The sequence below is a fragment of the Eublepharis macularius genome, chromosome 3 (genome assembly GCF_028583425.1).
Source record: "Eublepharis macularius isolate TG4126 chromosome 3, MPM_Emac_v1.0, whole genome shotgun sequence".
NCBI lineage: Eukaryota > Metazoa > Chordata > Lepidosauria > Squamata > Eublepharidae > Eublepharis > Eublepharis macularius.
In genome coordinates, this window is record NC_072792.1 from 73,348,489 (window position 1) to 73,371,013 (window position 22,525).

At 42.3% G+C, this 22,525-nt stretch overlaps 1 protein-coding gene across 1 annotated transcript; it reads left to right on the plus strand.

Moving 5' to 3' along the window:
* The first annotated feature begins 5,019 nt into the window (after positions 1–5,019).
* Positions 5,020–21,876, plus strand: PRDX4 (peroxiredoxin 4). The gene is made up of 7 exons (XM_054973549.1): positions 5,020–5,413; positions 7,058–7,175; positions 7,857–7,973; positions 10,748–10,870; positions 11,280–11,410; positions 12,224–12,258; positions 21,769–21,876. The coding sequence occupies exons 1-7, from the start codon at positions 5,125–5,127 to the stop codon at positions 21,817–21,819; spliced, it is 864 nt and encodes a 287-aa protein (XP_054829524.1). The 5' UTR covers positions 5,020–5,124; the 3' UTR covers positions 21,820–21,876.
* Positions 21,877–22,525: the final 649 nt, after the last annotated feature.

Genomic DNA, 22,525 nt, shown 5'->3' on the forward strand with positions numbered 1-22,525 from the left:
AGTACACTCAGGACCGAAAGAAAGCCAATGATGGCATGTCATAAACTAAGGAGTTTTAGGTCAGTTGCATATGTCACCCATCCTATGGACTGTGAGAGGACATTGTGAAGATTGCAGTAAAATGGTAGAAAGGTTGTAAAAATTCATTCAGAAAAAAACAGAATTTGAAACTAATTGCCTATCATTCACCCCCCACCCACCCCACACACACATCCTGAAAAGGATAATTCATGAAATTTGGACCTGTCTGCTTTCATGTTGAGTGATGGCCTGAAAAACAGTGAAAGTACATTTGCTTTCATCACTTGCCAGATCCAATTCAGTCACCAGAAGAAGAACATTTCAAACAAACAATAATAAATGCAAACCTATTTCAAATCTATCACAACATGACAATTTTTAGAATGTTTTCTCCTTAGTTCAATCAGCCTGTTGTTTGTATTGTTTCAGCTAATTGCTATTGCCAGAATTTGCTTGAAGTCAGGATAAATATACTGTAAAAGCAATGAGCTGCTCACCAAGTTGAATATTTATGCATGTGGAATTCCATTTTAGAGGCATTTTGCAGTCCTTACACATGACTGTACCCACCAATCTGCCTTATTGAAAGCAAAAACATTGGTTATTTTAATCATGTTCATTCTACTGAGCATAACAACATTTTCAGAACAGATGTTTTCTGTTCCCCAGCAAATATATATATATATTACATTATAGATCTTCTCTCATACATGACAAGTGGTGCCATACATTTGTTGAAATGCCATTTTAGGTTTGAGAGGATAAGGGCACAATCTTAACAGCCCATGCTGGCATAATGTCACCATACCAGCAATATGATGCCATACTAGAAGGGGGGGGGACATGCCTCAGTGTGACTGCTGCAAATATCTCCTTTATCCAACTCCCCACCACCAACTCTTCCTCCCTCAAAGTTGGTAGCAGTGGCTCTGACATAAAGTACATACAGTGCAGAAAGGAGTGCCCCCTTGGAGATATGCTAGCATAATATCATCACGATGCTGGCACAACCAGAGTTCTTAAACCTGGAAAGACTGAGGTGATGCTGATTAGAAAGGTTGAGGTCCTGGATGGATTGGTTTTACCTAACTCTGTAGAGTGACTGTTAGCAATCAGACTCCTTATCCTGCTGAGAAGCAATTTATATATATGAACTTATAAACACCCTTCCTCATATGGCAGAAGCACAAGGCACTGCCTGGCAAGAGCTGGGGAAATACTTTAGGAGTCAGAATGGCTGACTCCCAAGAAACTCCTGACTAATCTCATCCACGCCTGGCCTTACATCCCGTCACCTATTTACCCTAATTAAGCACCACCTAATGTTATTCATCAAATCTGGTAGCTTTCCCATCTGGTGAACCCATCAAGCCTCTCCCAACTCATTATTCACTTCTGGAAAACCCATTGTTATTATTGGGGGGGCAAATATTTGGGGGGCAAATAATGGGGGCTAGCCCCATTATCCACTTCTGGAAAATCCATTAAGTTATCCTGGAGGGAATGGCAGCTGAGCTCTCTCCCCAGATTACACTCCCTCAAATCTCCAAGAATTTCCTAACCTAGAGCTGGCAACCCTAGAAAGATTTTTAACTTACAGTAGTTCAGGAAATTCTGCAAACATAATTGTTTAATTGAACCTTCAACAGTGTTTAATTGTTGATGCCCAACAATTTTTATTGGACAGTATGTTAGCTTCTTGGAGTTTGGTTTCTTTTTGTTTTATTGTTCACGTGGTATTTTAATTTACATGGAGTGTTTTAAATTTTGATAATATGTAAGCCAATTTCAATCTGATCTTTGTAGCGAAGCAGGATATGAATATTCCAATAAACAGACATCAGTGGTGCCCATTTCCTGGCTCAGTCAGATCCAGCCACATTGATCCTTGCCTTAGTTACATCTTGACTAGACTCTTGCAATGCGCTCTACTTAGGGCTTCCTTTAAAGATGGTTCGGAAGCAGCAGCCACTGCAGCTAGACTGCTAGCCATGGCCAGTTATTGGCAATATGTGACCACGATATTGCAAAAACTACACTGGCTACCAATCCACTCCTGAGCCCAATTCACGGTGTGGGTTTTATCCTTTAAAGCCCTACATGTCTTGGAACCAGGGTATCAGAAGGCCTGTCTTCTCCCATATATTCCTGTCTGAGAGTTAAGATCACAGGGCGAGGCCCACCTGACTGTCCCATCAACCAAAGAAGCTTGGTTAGTGGGTACATAGGAGAGGGCCTTTGCAGTGGCAGCCCCATGATTGTGGAACGATTTTTCCAAGGAGGTGCGCCTGGCCTCCTCACTTTCTCTCTGCAGGAGGCAGCTGAAGACTGTTTTATTTAGGATGGCTTTTGCTTAATCACTTTTTAATGTATTTTAATTTATAATGTATTCAATCTGTGTTTTTAACCATTGTTATTTATATTTTTGTGTGTTTATATTTATATTGTAAAGCCACCTTGAGCTCCTTTTTGGTGGAAAGGCAGCTAATAATGTTTAAAATAAATTCATAAATAAAATAATTCCAGGGTCAACACTGGCCTTTCTGCTCTAGCCATTGCTACTGCTAGCCAAACACTCACAACCTCTTTTTGCAGCATCAGCACCTGGCCCCATGGTGCAAAAAAAAAGAAAAGAAAACTGCAGCCAGAGTTCCAAGACAATTCTCTAAGAGGGAGGGGTGAATACTGACCCAGTAACAGCCTTATGCCCCCAACATGTGGATCTCAGAGTGGTTAAAACCAAGGGGGAGGGTGGAGGTATGGGAACTTGAATAGCACCTAGGTAGAACTTCACCTGGTGAACATTAGTTCACCACCAAATTAGTTAGTTCACCACCAAATACCAAGTGTCTTACCTCGCATGCGTTTTTTTTTGCAACGGCTGAACTTTACCATAAGAGTATTTGTCTCTCTGTTGGCTATTTCCAGTCAGGCCTCTGCAAGTGGTGAGGGGGAAATGGATCTCACTCTGAGAAGAGTGCTGACCAGAACCAGCTGCAATGACCAGTGCTAACTGCAATGACCCCAACTTTCTTGGTCAAGAAGGCTTCATTGCAAAAGTGATACAAATGTCTGAATACTTTCCCAAGGTGCTATAGCTTGTTGACATAGTGAGCCAAGAAGCATGTCTATGTCTTGCTGTTTGTATCTGTCATGTTACTACTGATGTAAAAGATCTATTTGACAGGTCCTTGGATGATGCAAGAGCAGAGAAACAACCTACGACACCTCACCAGATGTGTTATGATTGGACACTGGGGGGTGCTGTGGGAGGATATAAGCCAGCAGTGTCTTGTGCTGGAGTGGAGCTTGTTCCATTAGGTGCTTGGCGAAGCACTTTGACATTGAGAACAAGATTCTGTATATAAGTCACTGTAAATAAAAACTGTACATACACTTGAATGCTATAAGTTTGTGGAAGCCTTATTTATAGCTCAGCTACAGTTCAAACCACGCTGCGCCAACAAATAAGGATAGGAAGCAATCGGTCACTTTAGAAGTATGGAGAAGTGTTCATGGGTTTGACAACTGCTGTTAAAAAGCAAAAAGAAGAGGCTAAGAAGGAGTTCCCTGCAATGAACTTGTCATGAAGAAGGATAAAGGGCGTTTGTCACATACACTCTTTCTTCCACCTGAAGCTGCAGGACATTACAGAGAAAATCAGAGAGTAAGACAATAGTGGCCAGTCCTTCTGAACCCCCATCTTTACTCATATAGCTGATGCTGAGAGGGCAACTATATTGTATTTTCATACATTCCAAGGCTAGTACTTTTATTTTAAAGACACTTTTCTACACCCCAAGTGGCATAGAATAAAAAATGTAGATCAATTAAACCAAATGCAATTAAAAACCTAATAGAAATAGCAATATAGCTCAAACATAGTTAAGAAGCAATTCAAAAAGGACACAGAAACACAAATCAACCGTTTTGCCTTTTCTCCAAAGCTTTTAAACAGGCACCTAAAAGGTAGCAATGTCACTTCCAGATATATCTGAAAATGATATTCTATAAATAGGTTGCCAGCACTGAAAAGACACCCTTTTTCTAGTCACCTCGATGTGGACTCAGTTCTAGCATATTGTTCACTCTGTATCTTGTACTGCTTGTCCACATTGTTGCTTGCATTATCATTCAACTTTGTACCCCCAGCATTCATTTGATGTTCTATACTGCATGATTACATTTTTTCTCTTTCTGTACCGTTAATTCTTGAATCTGTGAGATAGGCAGCTATAAATAAGCTAAATAAACCAGTTTTCATCTTGTATTTGTCTCAAAGTATCCATATGCAAACCTTGTGGAATTTGCATTTTTTATCACCAGTAATACTGGATCTCAATGAGAAAGGGAAGCTATAAGTAATAATAATCTGCACAGGTTCTGTTAGGCATCTGGAATGCATACTGCCTATGTATTCACCCCAGAACCTCTGTATATAGGAAGCTCTATCCATTTTATTGCCCAGAGGACAATCTGTTTGAGAATACAAATAAAAATAGAGGAAAATTATGTAAGCCGTTTGTAATGATGTAAGGGTCCATAATGGTAAGAAAATCAGGCTATAAATGAAGTAAAATAAATAAAAAGTAAGAAACTGTATGCTTTCTTAATTGGCTATTTTGTTTTGGAGGCTACAAACAAATGTCAATCGGATCGTAGCCATCTGGATCTTTTCTCACAGAAAAGGCATAGGTCTGAGTATCAAACATAACGTTGAATATATTTAGATCGGCATATAGTTTTACTTTGGCGTCAGCGCACTACATTTTGCGCCCACTAGGCCAGAGTTATAAGTCTTGTATCGTCGATACAAGACTTCTAACTCTGAAAAGCTTCTTTACAGTCTTCGTTGTGTTCATCCTCACGAATATTGGAGCCACAATTTGCACGCTCTAAGCCTTGCACGGCACAGCAGCCGCCCATTATGCGCGGAGGGGGAAAAGGGCGGGCAGACAGCCAAGCAGGCGGGATGGCCGCTGTGTCCCGCCCCCAGAAGCAGCAGCGCTGGGTGGCTTCCTCTTTTTTCCTCCCGGCCTGGCTGCTGCAATCCCTTGTCTTCCCAAACCGGGGCGAGCGCGACGTGCAGCGGTTCAGCGGGCCATGGAGGCTGAGGGGCTCCCGCGCGGGCTCCCGGGCAACTGCCTGGCCGCGAGGGGGCGGGGGAGTCGGCGGTGGCGGTTGCCCGTATCTCGGTCGGTGGCCTTTTGCTCGCTGTTGGTACTGATGGCGGCGACGTGCAGTGAGGAGGCGGACGCGGGAACCGAGGAGCAGGCGGCCCGGGGCTGGGGCGACGAGAAGTGCCATTTCTACGCAGGGGGCGAGGTCTATCCCGGAGAGGCATCGCGGGTGCCCGTCTCTGACCACTCCCTCCACCTCAGCAAGGCCAAGAGTAGGTGCCCGAAAGGCCCGCCGAGCCAGAGGTGGCGACCGTGAGGAAGGCGGGGAGGCGAGGGGGTCTTCGAGGAGTGCGTGGTGGGGGAGCAGCCACGGAGCCCTCGCTTCCCCTCTTCATCCTTGGCATAAAAACGAAAAACCGGGGGAGAGGAACACGGTAGAAAGAAAAGCTACAGCGATCGCCTGATGTCATCTGCTTATGTTAATCTGTGTACATTGCGGGAAAGAAAACCCACCCGCCACGGCACTCTCTCCTCGCTTCAGTTTTATTCTTTCTTGAGAAGGATGGGGGGTGGGGTCTCGAGCCCGTCTCACTTTGGAGTCTGTTGAGAAGGGCGGGGAAGTGTTTAACTACGAAGCGTCTCGTGAGCGACCTTTCCAGAAATTAACCGCATTCTTTTTAAAAACACACCACATAGAATTAAAAAGAGTGCGGTAACCTCGCTATTAGTATGGTGGGAATGTATTGAAACCAACCGTGGCAGCCCCTCCCCTTTCCCCTCAAATACTTGCTTTCTTTTGCCTCGATTCAGTTGATGATAACGTTAACCGGAAGGACACGTCAGACAAAGCCTCTTGGTTTAAAGGGGGGAGAGGGAGAAAACCGTTTCCTCCAAAAACGAAGGCACTCGTTTGTGAAGCCAAAAACAGATGTCTGTTAAAAAGAGTCTGAGATAGCAGAATGGTGTTTTGTACTAAAGTTCATTGAACTTAAAGATTTTTTCCCAAAACTTCATTTAAAAAAATAAAAGATTAAATTATACTGGCAATTTTTGCCTACCAAAGTTGCAGATAATTTGCAAAAGCCATCCTTATACAAAGAAGTAATATGTACTATATTTGTGCTGTTAGAGCTTCACTTGCAGCTTGTATTCCAGGAGTTACTGTTAAAAATGCAAACCCTGTTTGCTTTAAAAAGTAGCTTGCATTTTCAGCAGAGAAGCAAGTGACAGTCTGCTTGTGCTGTTCCGGTGCACTTCTTTCAGTTGTGGCCAAAGGCTTTAGCTTGTCACTGTAAACAATGCAATAAGTAACTGTAAACTGCCTTTTTATCACTGAAAGCCTTCTTTGTTTTGTTATTTTATTCCTCATGTCAGACTTGGGCTGTAGTTCAACCCACAGTCATAAGCCTTCAAGAATGTTATTTTTTTACCAGTAGCGTTGCTAACTATGGTGCATATTGCAATCTTAGGTAGATGTAATTGAAAATAGGTTAAGACAAATGTTGCATACAGGAAACTTAAACCTGCAATGCAGCTGGACCATCATTTCTTAGCATACAACTTACTCTGTGTAGACCATTGAAAAAAATGGAAACATATCCTGTGATTAGTGAATAGGTCATAGAATAGATCTCTTTCTCTTCCTTCTGCAGCCTCCTATGCCCCTGAAAGTCTGCTCTTGAGGGCTTGGGAATTCTTGTGAACAGAATGACATGGGCTAGTGAGGATGCAGAATTAGGAAAAATTGACAGAAATCACTCCTCTGTGAAAGTTCTGCCTTTTCACTTTTCTGACTGCAATTGCCAATGCCTTTCCTGGTTTGTTCACTTGTACAATTCCAGGATTGTATCTTTAAAGTGAAAAATTAATATGTACACATGTTTTGTAATTGTATTTAGAGGGTTCTTTATTTTTAGTTTCTAAACCAGCACCCTATTGGGAAGGAACAGCAGTCATCAACGGAGAGTTTAAAGAACTGAAGTTATCAGATTATGAAGGAAAATACCTTGTTTTCTTCTTTTATCCTCTTGACTTGTAAGTAAAACTGCAGAAACATAACATATGTTTTCCCAGGATTGGACATAATGGTTAACAAGGGATTTAGCAGGTATTATTTACTATGTTAAAAAAGTACTAGTTGAAAGGAATAAATGTTAACTTTGCATACAGAAAATGCAAATTAGATACTTTTGCCTCTAGGAGCCCTGTGGAATATAATCTTACATCTTTTGCAAGTTTGTACAATATATAATATGAGGTCAAAGAGTAATCTCAGTACTCAGCACTAAGAAGAAAATATGGATTCATTGATTTCAAGAAATGAAAGACAAGCTCAGTAGTCTCAGTATACAGAATATAGATATTCTGATAATTACTTGCAGTTTTTAATTAATCTGATACTGTATCCTAGTATTTGTTATGGCCCCACATAAGTCTTTAGGATGTTTTTCAACCAACAAATCACCCAATATATTATTCTGGTATGTTAAAGGACATTACAATATTGCAAAAATATACACTGGTAGAAATATTTAGGGTGCTGAATTCCTAATAATAAGGAAGCGATGTGATGAACAATATTTTGTTTCCTTTGTATTGCAGAGAACTTGCATGCATTACAGAGAATGTTTAATCTGTTCAATGATACAGCTATGTTGGAAAGTATTATTTTGAGCTTTGTTAAATTTAGAATACAACTTCATTTTTTTCTTTTAGCACATTTGTGTGTCCAACGGAGATAATTGCCTTCAGTGAGAGAGTAGAAGAATTCAGAGCAATAAACACTGAGGTGGTAGCTTGTTCGGTTGACTCACAATTCACTCATTTAGCATGGTATGTATTCTTGTTTCATTTGCGCAGATTCCTAGCAGTTGCTTGTTAAAACTTATGGCCAAAACAGCAAATGTTACTAGAAAACACCGGTCCCTATGCAGTTGGATTTTTATACATACTGGTAGGTGCCTAAAGCGGTTGCATGCACAGGAGGACAGAAGGGGATGGTTGCACAGTACAGTACACATGGAGCAGAGAGCACAGAAGGGAATAGAGAGGATGAAAGGCTGACTTGAAATTCAGTACATAATGTGCAAAGCTAGGTATCTGAATAGAAGTATTACGTAATGAAAACTGCATTATTTATTTAAAATATTTCTAAGCATGCCTTTCTCTTGGCACAGCTAGGGCCAAAGGCAGGTAATATCTAAAGTGAAGTAAAATAGTAACCATATAATAACTATAAACATTTATGAAGCAAAATAAAAGTCAGCAGGATTGCCATCTTGGGGCAGTTAATTCATCCCATGTGTCAATAGCCCATGAAACACTGCTCAGATATTTCACAAAATTTATCATCTGTACTTTGCTAACCTTCTGCAATAAACTGAAAACATCTGATGGTCCTAATACTTATTTTTTAAAATTTTATTAATGTCATTTATAGTCCGCCTTTCTCACTGAGACTCAAGGTGGATTACACAGTGTGAGATTAGTACATTCAATATCAAGGACATTTCCATAAACAATTCCATAGAGTAAATAAACACAAGTTTACCAAGACATAGCATTAGCAAGAATCCAATACAGAGTTGAAGAACTGCTGAAACATAGCATAAGCAATTCGAGGGCTGACGTTAGACAACATGAAGCACAGGTAGCTCGTAAGAGCACATATTTAAAACAACAGATAATACGTAAGGCAACATAATGGTGAAGTCTATGGCCCCTAAGCAAAGCATTTGGTAATATGTAAGGCAACGTAATGGTGAAGTCTATGGTCGCTAAGCAAAGCATCTGAGACCCCACCCCCTCCCTGCAATACAAAAGCCTTTTTGAATAATTCGGTTTTGCATCGTTTGTGGAAAGCTACAAGAGTGGGGGCTCTCCTGACCTCAGGCAGGCCGTTTCACAAGGTAGGGGCCTCCACAGAGAAAGCCTCTGTATGGGCTGCTGTTGATTTTGCCCATGTGCAGGGTTGCACCTGCAAGAAACCCTGTTCAGATGAGTGAAGTTGCCATGGAGGAACATAGGGAGGGAGGAAGACCCATAGGTATACCAGACTAAGGCCACGAAGTGATTTGTATGTATATGATATCAATACTTTTAACTGAGCATGGTAACTGATAGGTAGCCAGTGGAGTGACTGCAGAATGGTGGTGGTGGTATGCTGTAATGTCTCTTTATATGAAGTACTCTCCCAGCACAGCTGGAATGTATTTAAGGTTTTTAGTGTTTTCCTTGTAGTTGTTGGCATTCTTGGAGTATGGGAGTGGCTGTTTGTTTGGAGCCTTTTTGTGTGATGCCAATAAATTGAATTATCTACTGCATGGGACGTCTGAGTGACTTCAGGAGCATCTGTTATTATCAGAATTAATACCAGAAGATTACAGGTGATGCTCCTGCTCCTGCTTGCTCCGGTTGCACCACAGTGTTTTGGACTAATTGGAGTCTCCTAGTTAACTTAGATGTGAGACCTATGTATAGTGCATTACAATAGTCAAATCTTGATGTTACCATAGCATGGATCCAGATGGCCAGGTCGGCCATGCCGAGGTAAGAAGCCATCTTCCAGGCTAGAGTGAGGTTGTAGAAAGCATTTTTTGCGGCTGCCTTAACTGGTTTTTCTAGTAGTAACATTGGATCCGGTATAACCCCTAGGTTCTTAATCAAGTCTGCAAGGGTCAGATGAACGCCATCAAAAGTGGAGAGGACAATGTCCTTCAAGATCTCTGCCTTCCCAACAAGCATCACTTCTGTCTTGTCGGGGTTCAGTTTCAATTTGTTTGTTTTCAGCCATTTCACAACAGCAAGCCAAGATTTCTACAGCATCCTTTGGGACCTAGATAGCGAGAGATAGAGTTGGGTGCCATCTGCATATTGGTGACATCCAACTTCATAGCTGTTAATGAGTTCTCCTAAAGGCTTTACATAAAGGTTGAATAATATGGGAGATAAGATTGCGCCCTGAGGAACCCCACAAGATAGCTCCCATTCTGGAGATAGCTGATATCCGATGGCAACCCATTGAGTCCCTTCCATGAGAGACTATTTAAACCAGTCCAAGGCACATCCTTTGATGCCCACTTTTGTCTCTTAAACGCCTCAACAGGATAGCATATAAATGTATATAATATAACTGTAATATAAATATATCTTAAGATGATGTATTGGTCAAAAAAAAGTATTAATACCCTGCATGTAATAATAAGTAAAATCAGTAGTGGTAGTGCTACATGACAACCTTTATCTTTTATATAAAGTAATTTTTTCCTCACTACATAGGGTTGGTTCCAACCAGCTTTTCCAGGAGAGGAGGAGTGATCTCAGTTCACTTCATCACTGTAGCCCTCCTCAGTCCTTGTGATGTTTGTATCCACAAGAGTCCTGTGGATTAGCTGTGGGGTGGACATTCACAGTATTCTGATGGGGAAAGGGGAATAATGGCCAACCCAATTCCACTGGTGAGACCTAACCCATAAATTGTGGTGAAATGTAGTTTGGAAAGAAAAAGTATGATTGTTGATGATGCTTATGTTATTGATACAAAGTTGATTGTATAAAGATGTGGAAATATCTCCCTTAAGTATTTGGTTGTCTTTGTATTATAATAGGATCAATACTCCACGAAAAAAAGGAGGGCTTGGACCAGTAAGGATACCAATTCTTTCAGATTTGACACACCAGATTGCAAAGGATTATGGAGTGTATCTGGAGGATCAAGGACATGCTCTTAGGTATCATTTCCACTGTTTTGTTGGCCTTCTCCTGCTGTGAATATAAAAGTTTGTTTTTCCTCTTGCAATATGTTGCATTGAAATTCTATTATATTTCTCATACCAGATCTTACTTGGAGAAAGAGAAGTTGCAAAGTTAAAGTGATTAATTTTACAACAGCAGTCCATCAGAAAGAGAAATTAATGGCATAACTACCTGGAATGTTTGGTGGTAGCAAGAAATGAGACTTTGAGTTTTGGGTTAGCAAATCAAGCAGTCATTTCACTGACCCAAAGGACTGTAAAATTCAAATTAAGTTCTAGAGGAAACTCAAATATGATTTCAGTTCTTACAGGACCTGGCACAAACCAATCTGACCAGAGCAATCTGATTAATATATCCCTTGTGCTGTTTTTCATGTTTTCACAGAGGTCTTTTCATTATTGATGACAAGAAATTTCTTCGACAAATAACACTGAATGACTTGCCTGTTGGCAGATCTGTGGATGAAACTCTGCGACTAGTTCAGGCATTCCAGTACACTGACAAACATGGAGAAGGTGGTTGCCCTTTAAATATTTCAGTATTTGAAACGGGCAGTTAGAGCTACTGTAGTCATGCATATTATGGTTGTCCTGAATTCTAGCTCATTGCTGTTTTTACCTCAAAGTTTTGTAGTTCTAAAGTTTTAGGGTCTACAGAGGGCTTTGAACTTCATGTAGTAATATTCCCCTTTATATGATGTGTGGAAGCCACTACAAAATCAAAGTAGTAGCTGTGAGTACTCCTGTTTTTCACTGCTTAGATGTAAATTTTCTACATGAAGTCATAGAGACACTGGAGGCTGGCGACCACAGGCTTTCATTTTGACTTTCATCTGGTCACACTGTTTTCCATTGAGGATGTTTTGCTTACTGGTTAAATTTTTGCATTTCTCACAACTTTTATCACTCCTAGATGCAGCAATACTTCTCTGCTGTTTGAAAAGTTAAAAACAAGAAGCAGATGAGAGTACAATACCAATAATTCATTGTTGACTTTTGTATTTGTGTCTTGAAATACCTTGTTATTTAGAATTCTGGACCTGTTCTAAAGCAAAACAACAAAAAACCTGGGGAGTATATAGCCCAATATGATACAGCTAACAGAAGTCTGAAGTGCACTTTCTGCTTGTATGAATTTTACTCTTGTACTTACCCTTCAGCATGAGAGTGAACTTTTCAGTCACTTCTTGTAATATTCATTTGCAGAGAAACGTGTCTTATTTTAGTAAATTATGTTTGGGTAGAATAGGTCTGATCTACACAATAGAGATATGAAGGTGAGGGTGAGGCAGTTAGCTACCATATTAACATCTCTCATTGCCTTTTCAGTATGCCCCGCTGGTTGGAAACCTGGCAGTGAAACAGTAAGTTGAGTTTATATGCATGCTATACTATTTTGGGAGAAAGCTGCTATTATGCTAACTTTTTATAATTGCATTTATATTATCCTAAGATATATCAGTGTTAGGCCAAAAGCAGGATGCAGAACACTTGATCGCCATGTGCAGCATACCCTGCATAAAGTAAAAATTCGACCGTAATTCTTAGCAACATTTTGCATGCTCCATATATCTATCATTACTATTCCACCCCATTTGACATAGTGGCATCTAGGGCCTGAGTCATCTTCTAAGGTGTTAAAATTCCAATAGGCCACTAATTAGTTCCTCTACCACCTGTAATTGCTTTAACATTAGGAAGCCAGTGCCTAAAGCTTTGGTGTCACAATTTGCTGTAACACTGTCATTTGGGACAAAAATATGTGAGTTGTTTTATTTCTTCACATAGTCTGCTCCCTGCTTTTTGTAGCATGTAATAGTGGCCCATATTTCACTCACTGTGGGGGTGGGGGGGTGGGAATCAAAGCAGATTATTTCCAAAAGGAACTTACATTCTAGGTAGCCACTTTGTGAAGTGGCATGTTTTACTAAATCTGGCATTAGAATTTTGCATTAAAGATCTCAGTAGAAACAAAATAATAAGCACCAGGAGTTTTGCTGTACTGGTAACTTAACTGTAAGCACATGATCACCACATCTTGGTTAGACAGCTGTAAGCATACTTATTTCATTTTAATACATAATAATATTACTTATATACTGCTCTTCTGAACGGATTAATGCCCCACTCAGTGGTGAACAAAGTCAGTGTTATTGTTATCCTCACAATACAGCTGGCGAGCTGGGGCTGAGAGGAGTGGCTTACCCAAGACCACTTGCTGACCACATAGCAATAGTGGGATTCGAACCAGCAGAGTGCTAATTTGCAGCCCAGCCATTTAAACACTATGCTACAGTGGTTGTTGTGGGTTTTCTGGGCTGTATTGCCGTGGTCTTGGCATTGTAGTTCCTGACGTTTCGCCAGCAGCTGTGGCTGGCATCTTCAGAGGTGTAGCACCAAAAGACAGAGATCTCTCAGATCTCTGTCTTTTGGTGCTACACCTCTGAAGATGCCAGCCACAGCTGCTGGCGAAACGTCAGGAACTACAATGCCAAGACCACGGCAATACAGCCTGGAAAACCCACAACAACCATTGTTCTCCGGCTGTGAAAGCCTTCGACAATACTATGCTACAGCATTGGTTCTCTAATTTTCTTAAATTCTCATTTTCTTAAACTGAGGACCCCCCCTTTGCATTTACATTTTTTCACTGATTCCCCCCCACCCCATCTCTCCAGTCATTAGTAATTGCCATACCTCTGAAAGTTCCTTTCAGCCAAGCATGGCAAACTGCATGCCTTGTAGTAACCAGCATCCTCTTGGTTTTCAGAACAATCCGGTGAGACCTAAGTCCACTGTCCTTCAAAATAATTTAAATAAAATCTTTGAGTACATGGGTCATATCTCAAGAGGGTAGCTGATTCTATAGGGCCACAATTCAGAAGGCCCTGAACCAAGTTTTCATGAGTCTCACCCCTTAATTGGAGGGACTTAGTACCTGAGACAGCAAGAAATTTCCTTATTGGCTGAAAACTTACAGCTAAGGCCAGCTGAACCGGTTGGAAGAGCCCTGGAAACATTTTCCAAACTGCTCATAGAAATAGACGAATGTCTCACAAAATCTGAACTTTGGTATTCAACAGCAAACTGCTATCGACTGTTTTTGCAGAGTGGCATCTCTGTCTTTGTTAAAACCATGTACATTGGAAAACAGAGTAAAAAGTAGCTGAGTTTATACTGGACTGCATTAGGTATCTCATTGGAATCACTTAGCCAGTTAGAATTGTTACGAGCAGAATTATTTGATCCTAATTAATGTGTTTTCTTGCTGTTGCTTTGAGCTGATACGGAAACTGTAGAAGCTCCCAGCTATTGAAAGCATGGGAGGTTGATTCCTTCCCCCTGGACAGAGAATTCCTAGATAATTAAGACGATTTCATTTTCACATTAGCAGGATGGGCATGAGATTAGTTTGCCCTCTATCCTGCAGAGGATGCTGTGTTGTCCTGTAGAACCATCATAGACTACAAGAAATGCTCTTTTTGAATACTGTGAGCAGTTTGTATTTTTTTACGTTTGCCATTTGTTACCACTATTACAGAGTGCAGAAACATCAAAACTAAGTTTGATCATTTGTTGTTGGTTTTTTTGCTATTGATTTGACTAATACAAACATTAGTAGAATAAACTAACTTTGCCTAATGGTTACCTACATGTGAGACAGCAGAGAAGTCGCTAAAAATTGTGCATCCAGCTATGGTACAATTTCCTTTATCCAGACTTTAATTGAAAGTAACAGATTAGTGAAGTCTCCCCTGCCTAAGAAAGTTAGGTGAATTTACATACCATGAGAAGCAGGGACTTATCCATTTAAATATGTGCTTCAAGACCACTGATGTCAGTGTTTTGCGCACATTTTGTCTTTTCAAGTTGTGTCCTGAGTTCTTAATTGATCTATGCTGATTTTAGGTTTTTTTTTCTTACATAAAGCAATGCTCATTCTTTCCTTGAAAATACCTGAATCACTGGCTTGATTCAGACATGATGGTTTTTCATTTCCTGGGCTCCAATTTTCCTCTCTGTCCTTCTTGCTTCTTCTTTTACTTATTCTTGGTTATCAGTACTATGGTGTTACCCATTGCACCTGAATTTGTGTAACCCAGATTTTCGTGGGGAAATTTTCACACGGGCAGTTGAGGGAGGGCAGAAGCACACAAAATCCTCAGAACGCTTACCACCCCATGCTGCAGTGATGACTGAACGGATGTATAATGTGGCATTCTTGCTTGGTTTTAGTGTTTTAAGGTTTTAGTTACTTTATTCATTTTAACTTAATGCATGAGTTTTAATTTATGTTCAGGCTATTCTCAGAGTATTTTATTTCAAAGTACCATCCCGTTTTTCTTAGGCATGTGTTGTTTTAGCATTACATCACTCATAGTACACTGAAATTATTAGATGTATTTGTACATGCTAGAATTGAAAAGATCACATTTGATGTTACATGCACATACTAGAATGTTGTAGACCCCCCCCCCCCTTCTGGCTATAGTTCTTCTGGCCCACTCCACCCTTACCCACGATACATTGCAATTGACTACAGCCCAAAGGGGAAGTTATCTTCTCATCTGTTCACCTATCTTGGTCATAGAAGTGCTTTGTGCATTTGGGCCTCTTTGGATTCTGGCTGCTGTTTCTAGTAAATTTCTGCTCAGTAGCAATCTTGCAAGCAACTGTGATTAGGAGAGCTTTACAGGTTTCTGTTTATTTAGGAAATGTATATGCCAACTCTCCAGAACTTGCTCAAGGCAGCTAACAACCAAAACAATACCAACAAGTCAATAAAAACATGCCAAGGCATAATACTAGTAAAACAGCAGTCTGAAAAGAGCAGGTTGCTGATTGCATTCATGAATAGTACATCATTTTTTTCCATGTTAAAATAATTGTGCGCCACTGCCTTTCTACATTACATGCAAATCTTGATAGGAAAGGACATGATGTTCAATAATGCTTCAAATTTCTGAAACCTGCTTTTATTAACTTATTTTAATATAACTGTGATCAAAGACAGTAAGACAAATAATGCATTTAAGAAATTTATAGAACTCAAGTAAACAAACATGGGTTCTTGGTTTGGGGGAAACGGCCCTTGGATACTCAACGTGAAGGGTCCTTCTCCTCTGAGGAAAGGAGGACATCTTGGGTGATTCCCACCATCCAATCAGGGAGGCAGGAAGTTGTTTTTTCTTCCTCTTCCTTGATGAGTGGGACCACCCCTTGACTCTTCAGTTCTGGGTACTCCCTTCAGCCGTGCTCATTCTACTGTAACTTTTATCTATAACTATGAAACAGAATTTCAAAAAGATAACCATTATCTATGCTCTGCAACCATGAACGAACCACAGAGAACCATATATGTAAGAAAACGTATATATAACAAACACAGACTTACTGAACACTGTCTTGAGAAATTAGAACAGATACAAAAGGGAAGAAGAGTGCAGCTTTGACTTGGCTTCAGTGACCAACAAAGATCTTGGGAGGGCAAGATGTCCTCCTTTCCTCAGAGGAGAAGGACCCTTCACGGTGAGTATCTAAGAGCCGTTCTCCCTCTGAGGCGGAGGACATCTTGGGAACTCCCAAAGCAGTTCTTAAGTTTCGGGTGGGAGATCTTCGTCCCTTATCACATGTTGAAGCACTCTTCTTCCGAATGCCGCATCCGCCGATGCGTAAGTATGGATATGGTAGTGTTTGGTGAACGTGGACACGGATGACCAGGTGGCCGCCTTGCAAATACCTTTTATTGACGCATTGTTCCTTAGAGCTGCATTGGTTGACGCACTCCTCGCCGAGTGAGCTGTAATTCCTATTGGCACTTCCAACTTAAGAGCTCGGTAAGCTTCCGTAATGCACGTTTTAATGCTGTAGGCAATGGCTGAAGAAGACATTCTTTGGCCTAACTTAGGACGTGCTATATTTACAAACAGAGAGTCCGACTGACGCAGCGATTCTGTTCTGATTATATATATTTTAACTGCACGTCTTACGTCGAGATTGTGCCATTCGCGTTCCCTAGCATGTACTGGTGATGGGCAGAATGATGGCAAATTGATCTCTTGAGCTCGATGGAAGCTAGATGTGGCCTTGGGCATGAAGGCCGGATCTGTCCTTAGGACCACCTTGTCTCTATGAAAAATGCACAGATCTGGTCTGGTCGATAAGGCACTGAGCTCCGAGATACGTCTTGCCGAGGTTATAGCCACGAGGAAAATGGTCTTGAGCTTAAGCCATCTTAGTGAGATATCCCTCATTGGTTCAAACGGAGCTTTAGTAAGTGCTGATAACACTACATTCAGGCGCCATGTAGGAAACCTGTGTATCGTGGGTGGTCTTAGCAACGTTGCACCCCTAAGGAAGCGTTTGATATGTGGATGCTCCGACAATGGAGTCCCATCCTCTGTAGCGACGACTGTGCTCAGGGCAGCGATCTGCCGTCGTAGGGTTGCTGGTCTGAGGCCTCTATCAAGACCCTCTTGAAGGAATGATAGTATTGCTTGCGTGGAAGGACGTAAAGCTGATACCTTTTTTCTCCTGCACCATCTGTTGAACGCTTTCCAGGAGACATTATAGATCCGGACGGTGGATTTCTTTCTGGACGCTAGTAACGTGTCTATGACTTCTGAAGTATAGCCTGCTCGTTGCAGATAGCTCCGTTCAATTTCCATCCTGTCAGAGACCACCATTCCGGACGAGGATGCCATATTGGACCTTGTTGTAGCATGTCCGGATGTACTGGTAGTTTGAGTGGAGGTGCTACTGACAGAAGTAGAAGGGATGAGAACCACGGTCTCCGTGGCCACCATGGAGCTACTAGTAGTATTCTGGCTCTTTGTTCCCTGATCTTCCGAAGAAGCTTGGGTATGGTTGGTAGCGGAGGAAAGGCGTATAACAAACCTTTCGGCCATTGTGAGTTGAGAGCATCCGTGCCTTCCGCCCTCGGATGAAAGAACCTGGTAAAAAATCTGGGAACCTGGTTGTTGAGGTGTGAGGCAAAGAGATCTACTACCGGCATCCCGAAGTGTGCTGTTAGAAAGAAGAATGTTTCCTTCTTCAGGGACCATTCCCCTGGGTGGAGGACCTCTCTGCTCAGCCAGTCCGCATGTACATTGAGAACTCCTCTTATGTGTTCTGCTTGAATCGAACTGAGGTTGCTCTCCGCCCAGCTGATGATTTTGTGGACTTCTCTTTGCAGGCGAGATGATCTGGATCCCCCTTGTTTGTTTATATATGTCTTTGCGGCTATATTGTCCGTGCGTATCAGGACATGGCTGTGAAGTATTTTCTCTCTGAAGAAAGTCAGAGCTAGTAGAATGGCCCTCATTTCCAGGACATTGATGGGAAGTTTCGCTTCTGACTCGGACCATCTGCCCTGGGCTGGAATGCCCTCCATCGTTGCTCCCCAGCCCTTGAGGCTGGCGTCGGTATATATCTGTATGAGGTGGTGGGTAAGAAAGCTCTTGCCCTGACGTAGATTGGCGTCTACTGTCCACCATTCTAGACTGACCTTCACCGCTCTGGGGACCTGGATCCTGATTTTCTCCCGGTATGCTATCTGCAGCTGGAAGGGACGAAGTAGTGACTGAAGGGGTCTGGAGTGGAATCGACCCCAGCAGATTGCTTCTGCATTGGCCACCAGCACCCCCATGAACTTTGACAGATCCATAAGCATGGAGGAAGGTTGTTTGATTATTGATCATGCCAGCAGTCTGGTCTTGTCCCTCTTCTTGCTTGGGAGGAAGAATCGTCCTTCTTTGGTGTCGATAGATAGACCCAGGTGTTCCAGGCACTGAGACGGTTGGAGTGAGCATTTGGCTAGGTTTATTAAGAAGCCGTGTCTTTTGAGGAAGTGAATGGTGAATGTAGTCACTCTGATAGATTCCTCTCTGGAGCCAGCTCTTATCAGCAAGTCGTCTAAGTATGGATGCAAATGAATGCCCATTTCTCTCAGCTTGAGAACTGGTACTATGAGCAGCTTGGTAAATACCCTGGGCGCAGTTGCCAGGCCGAAGGGCATCGCTCTGAATTGAAAGTGAAGATTCTTCACACAGAATCTGAGGAATCTCCGATGTGTTGTGATCATTGGTACGTGTAGATAGGCCTCTGTTAAATCTATTGAGGTTAGGAACTCTCCCGGCTGTAAGGCTTCTGCGATGGATCGCAGAGTCTCCATCCTGAAGTGTCGAACATTTATGAACTTGTTCACGTATTTTAAGTCCAGCACAGATCTCCAGTCCCCTGTCCTTTTGGGAACTGTGAAGAAAATGGAGTACACTCCGTGTCCCTGTTCGTGTGGTAGGACTGGTTCGACTGCCTTGATGTCCAGAAGGTGTTGAATGGCCTGCATAGTGATGGATCTTTTTATGGGGTCTTTCTTCAGTGGGGAGACCAAGAAGCGCTCCGGTGGCAAGGAAGCGAATTCTATTGAATAGCCCTGGGAGACTACTTCCATGGCCCAAGTGTCCGCGTTGGACTCTAACCAAGTCTGTTGAAACAGAAGTAGTCTGCCCCCCACCGGAGCTGTCTGCAAGTCAGGGTTTCTGTCCCTTGTCCTCAGCGTCTTGCCTGCTGCCACGATGGCCCTGTTGTCTGTTGAACCTGTTGCGAAAATTCCCTCTGCGTGATTGCATTTTGGGTGGGTTCCATCCACGTCTTTGGTCTTGACGCTGTCTTGGTAAGGCGTGGTGAGATCTGAATGATTGAAAGCCGAAGGATCGTCGTTCAGGTCTCTTTAGTGACTTTGGTAGGGCCTTCTTTTTGTCTCTAGTCTCCACGAGTATTTTGTCCAGTTGGTCGCCAAAGAGCTTCTTTCCCTGGAAGGGATAGGCCATAAGAATAACTTTAGCTTGTAGATCAGCTGGCCATGCTCTAAGCCAGAGTAGCCGTCTGGCAGCCGTGGTGGAGGCCATTGCCCTGGAGGAGAATGACAGTGCGTCTAGAGTGGCGTCTGATGTAAACATGCAGGCTTTTAGAATCCTATTTGCTCCTTCTAGAAGTCTTCTGTTGTTGTCTGGCAGAAGCTGCAGGAGCCTTCTGATCCACACAACGGATGCTCTGGAGACGATGGAAGCTACAGAAGATGCTCTGATGGAGAAGGCTAGAGCTTCGTGCGCTCGCTTCAAGAATACGTCTCCCTTTCTATCTAGTGGATCTTTTATGTTGCCTTGGCCATCCTCAGCGAGTAGGCCTTGGGTCTGTATGGCAACAACAGGGGCGTCTGCGATGGGCACCTGTAATAACTCAGTAGCAAAATTAGGCAATGCATACAACTTTTTAATCGCATTAGGCACCTGCTTGCAAGCCCCTGGCATGGCCCATTCAGCTTTTATTTGGCGCTCAAAGAATTCTGGGAATGGGAATACTTTGGGCTTGTCCTCCGACCTGGGGAAGAATTCTTTATTCCCTTTGGGTCGTTGTACTTTTGGGTCTTTCTCCTCCTCCCCCTCTGTGCCGGGTTCCTTCAGATCCAAGGCTGCTAGTGTCTTGGCTAACAGATAGTGATAATCTTCAGCCTGAAAGAGCCTATTGGATTGTTCAGGGGAATTGGACTCCGTATCGTTCTCATCCTCTGATAAGAATTCCCCCTCTTCGGAACCCTCGCTGGGGGAAGGAATTTCATCTGCCCAATCATTATTTTTGTTCTGGACCCGGCCCTGTTTTCTGGCCGCTTTGGTTGGCCAGGGGTTGCTCTGATTACTACCCTTATGAGACTTCTCTGGCCTATTAACTGTTGGGACGTGCGAAGGCCCGGGTATCTCTGCTTGGCAGATTGCCCTTAGTTCGTCTCTCAGGGTTTGTCTGACTACTGACCTTATTATTGGAGATAAGGTGGTAGCAGGGTCACTTACATAATGTTCTGGAGCGTATCTGCATGAGCCCTCTTCGGAAACTGTTCGATTTGGCGCCATTACTCCTGCCGGGAGGTTGGCAAGCACGTCTTTCAAAAATGGCGGGAAATCGCCAGACGCGGCTTTTCCCGCCGAAACCGGGCTCTGCTCTGCCGCGTCTTCTTCCTGCTCTTTTCGGCTGCGGGCAGATCTTGATGGCTCCCTCTGCGTAAGTCGGGGCCGCTTTTTCGAGGGCTGGTATTCCTCCGACGTTGCTCCAGAACCGGGTAGCCGCGCAAGCCGAGTAGGCATGCTGGTGCCGGTAGGGCATGTTCCCGCCGCCGGAAGGACGGCTCCAGGGGAACATCCCTCAGCCCTCTCAAGAAAGCTGTCCTCTGAGTCCGATGACTCTCTCGAGGCCATCTGTCCCTCGCTGGGTCACACTCCTCCCAGCCGCTCCACAGAAAAGGGAAGGGCAAGGAAGGATGTAGATAAAGAGAAAGGTGAAGTGGAAGAAGAAGAATTGAGTAAAAGATAGACAGAGAACAAAGGAAGGTAGCAGAGCTAACCTACGAAGTACTGCTCTCCCCTGAGGCAGGAAAAGAACTGAAGAGTCAAGGGGTGGTCCCACTCATCAAGGAAGAGGAAGAAAAATCAACTTCCTGCCTCCCTGATTGGATGGTGGGAATCACCCAAGATGTCCTCCGCCTCAGAGGGAGAACGGCAAAATAAAAAATTTACAAATCAAATTCTTCAGTGTATTCAAGTCAGTTCACTAAGTACATTGACAGTTGTAGCTGTGCATTCTGTATGTGTTGGCAAAGAGAAAAGCTGCAAGTACCTTTGTGTACTTAAAATACACTGTTAATTTAGGCAAATTATTTCAGAGCAGGTGTGACTAATGTCCATCCTTTAATCAACCTGGGCTTTCTTTTAATTTGGAATGTAACATGTGCATGGGTATGTATGTATAAAAGTGAAAAACTGTTATAATGAATATTACATTAGCTTCATTTTTTAAATAACCACTGATTTTTCCTTACACAGATAATTCCAGATCCTGCAGGAAAACTGAAGTATTTTGGAAAATTTAACTAACTGTTAATTCTGAAAACAAAACTAAAGCTGCCAATAAAGTTGTTAATTTTGATGCTACCTTGTGTATTGATCTGCAGATAAGCAGAATGTCATCAATGTGACTAAACACTACTGAAAAAGTAACAGTTAAAACATCTAACTTGTGAATGTAAGTTTTGTAAGACCTCTGATGCATTACCTGCCAAAGAGTTTAATTGAACTTGAACATGATTTACAGCCTTTTTTTCTTTGTGGTGCTACTAAATTCACTTAATGTTTACACTGTAAGATTGTAGGCTTAGTCATAGTCTCAGTCCAGTCTTCGGTATAATACATTGTAACTTAGTATTGGGGACAAAATATTTAAGAAAATAATATTATCATTGGTTGAAGCACTAACTACAATTAGTTATTTCTATGGTTAATATGCAAAATTTGCTGTGTCTGAGAAGCAGCAGCAAATAACTGAAGACCAAGACTTAATAAAATAAAATACTAATTAACACACTTAAATATAACAATGGCAAATTTTAGCTTATACCACAGCTGCCTATCCTCTTGGAAGTTTGTCTGTAAAGTGCCTGCAAGTCACAGGTGACTTAGGGGTTTTCAAGGAAAAAGATGTTCAGAAGTGGTTTGCCACTGCCTGCCTCAGCGTAACAATGCTGGGTTTTGGAGGTCTTCTCTCATTGTACTAATCAGGGCTGATCCTGCTTAGATTTCGAGA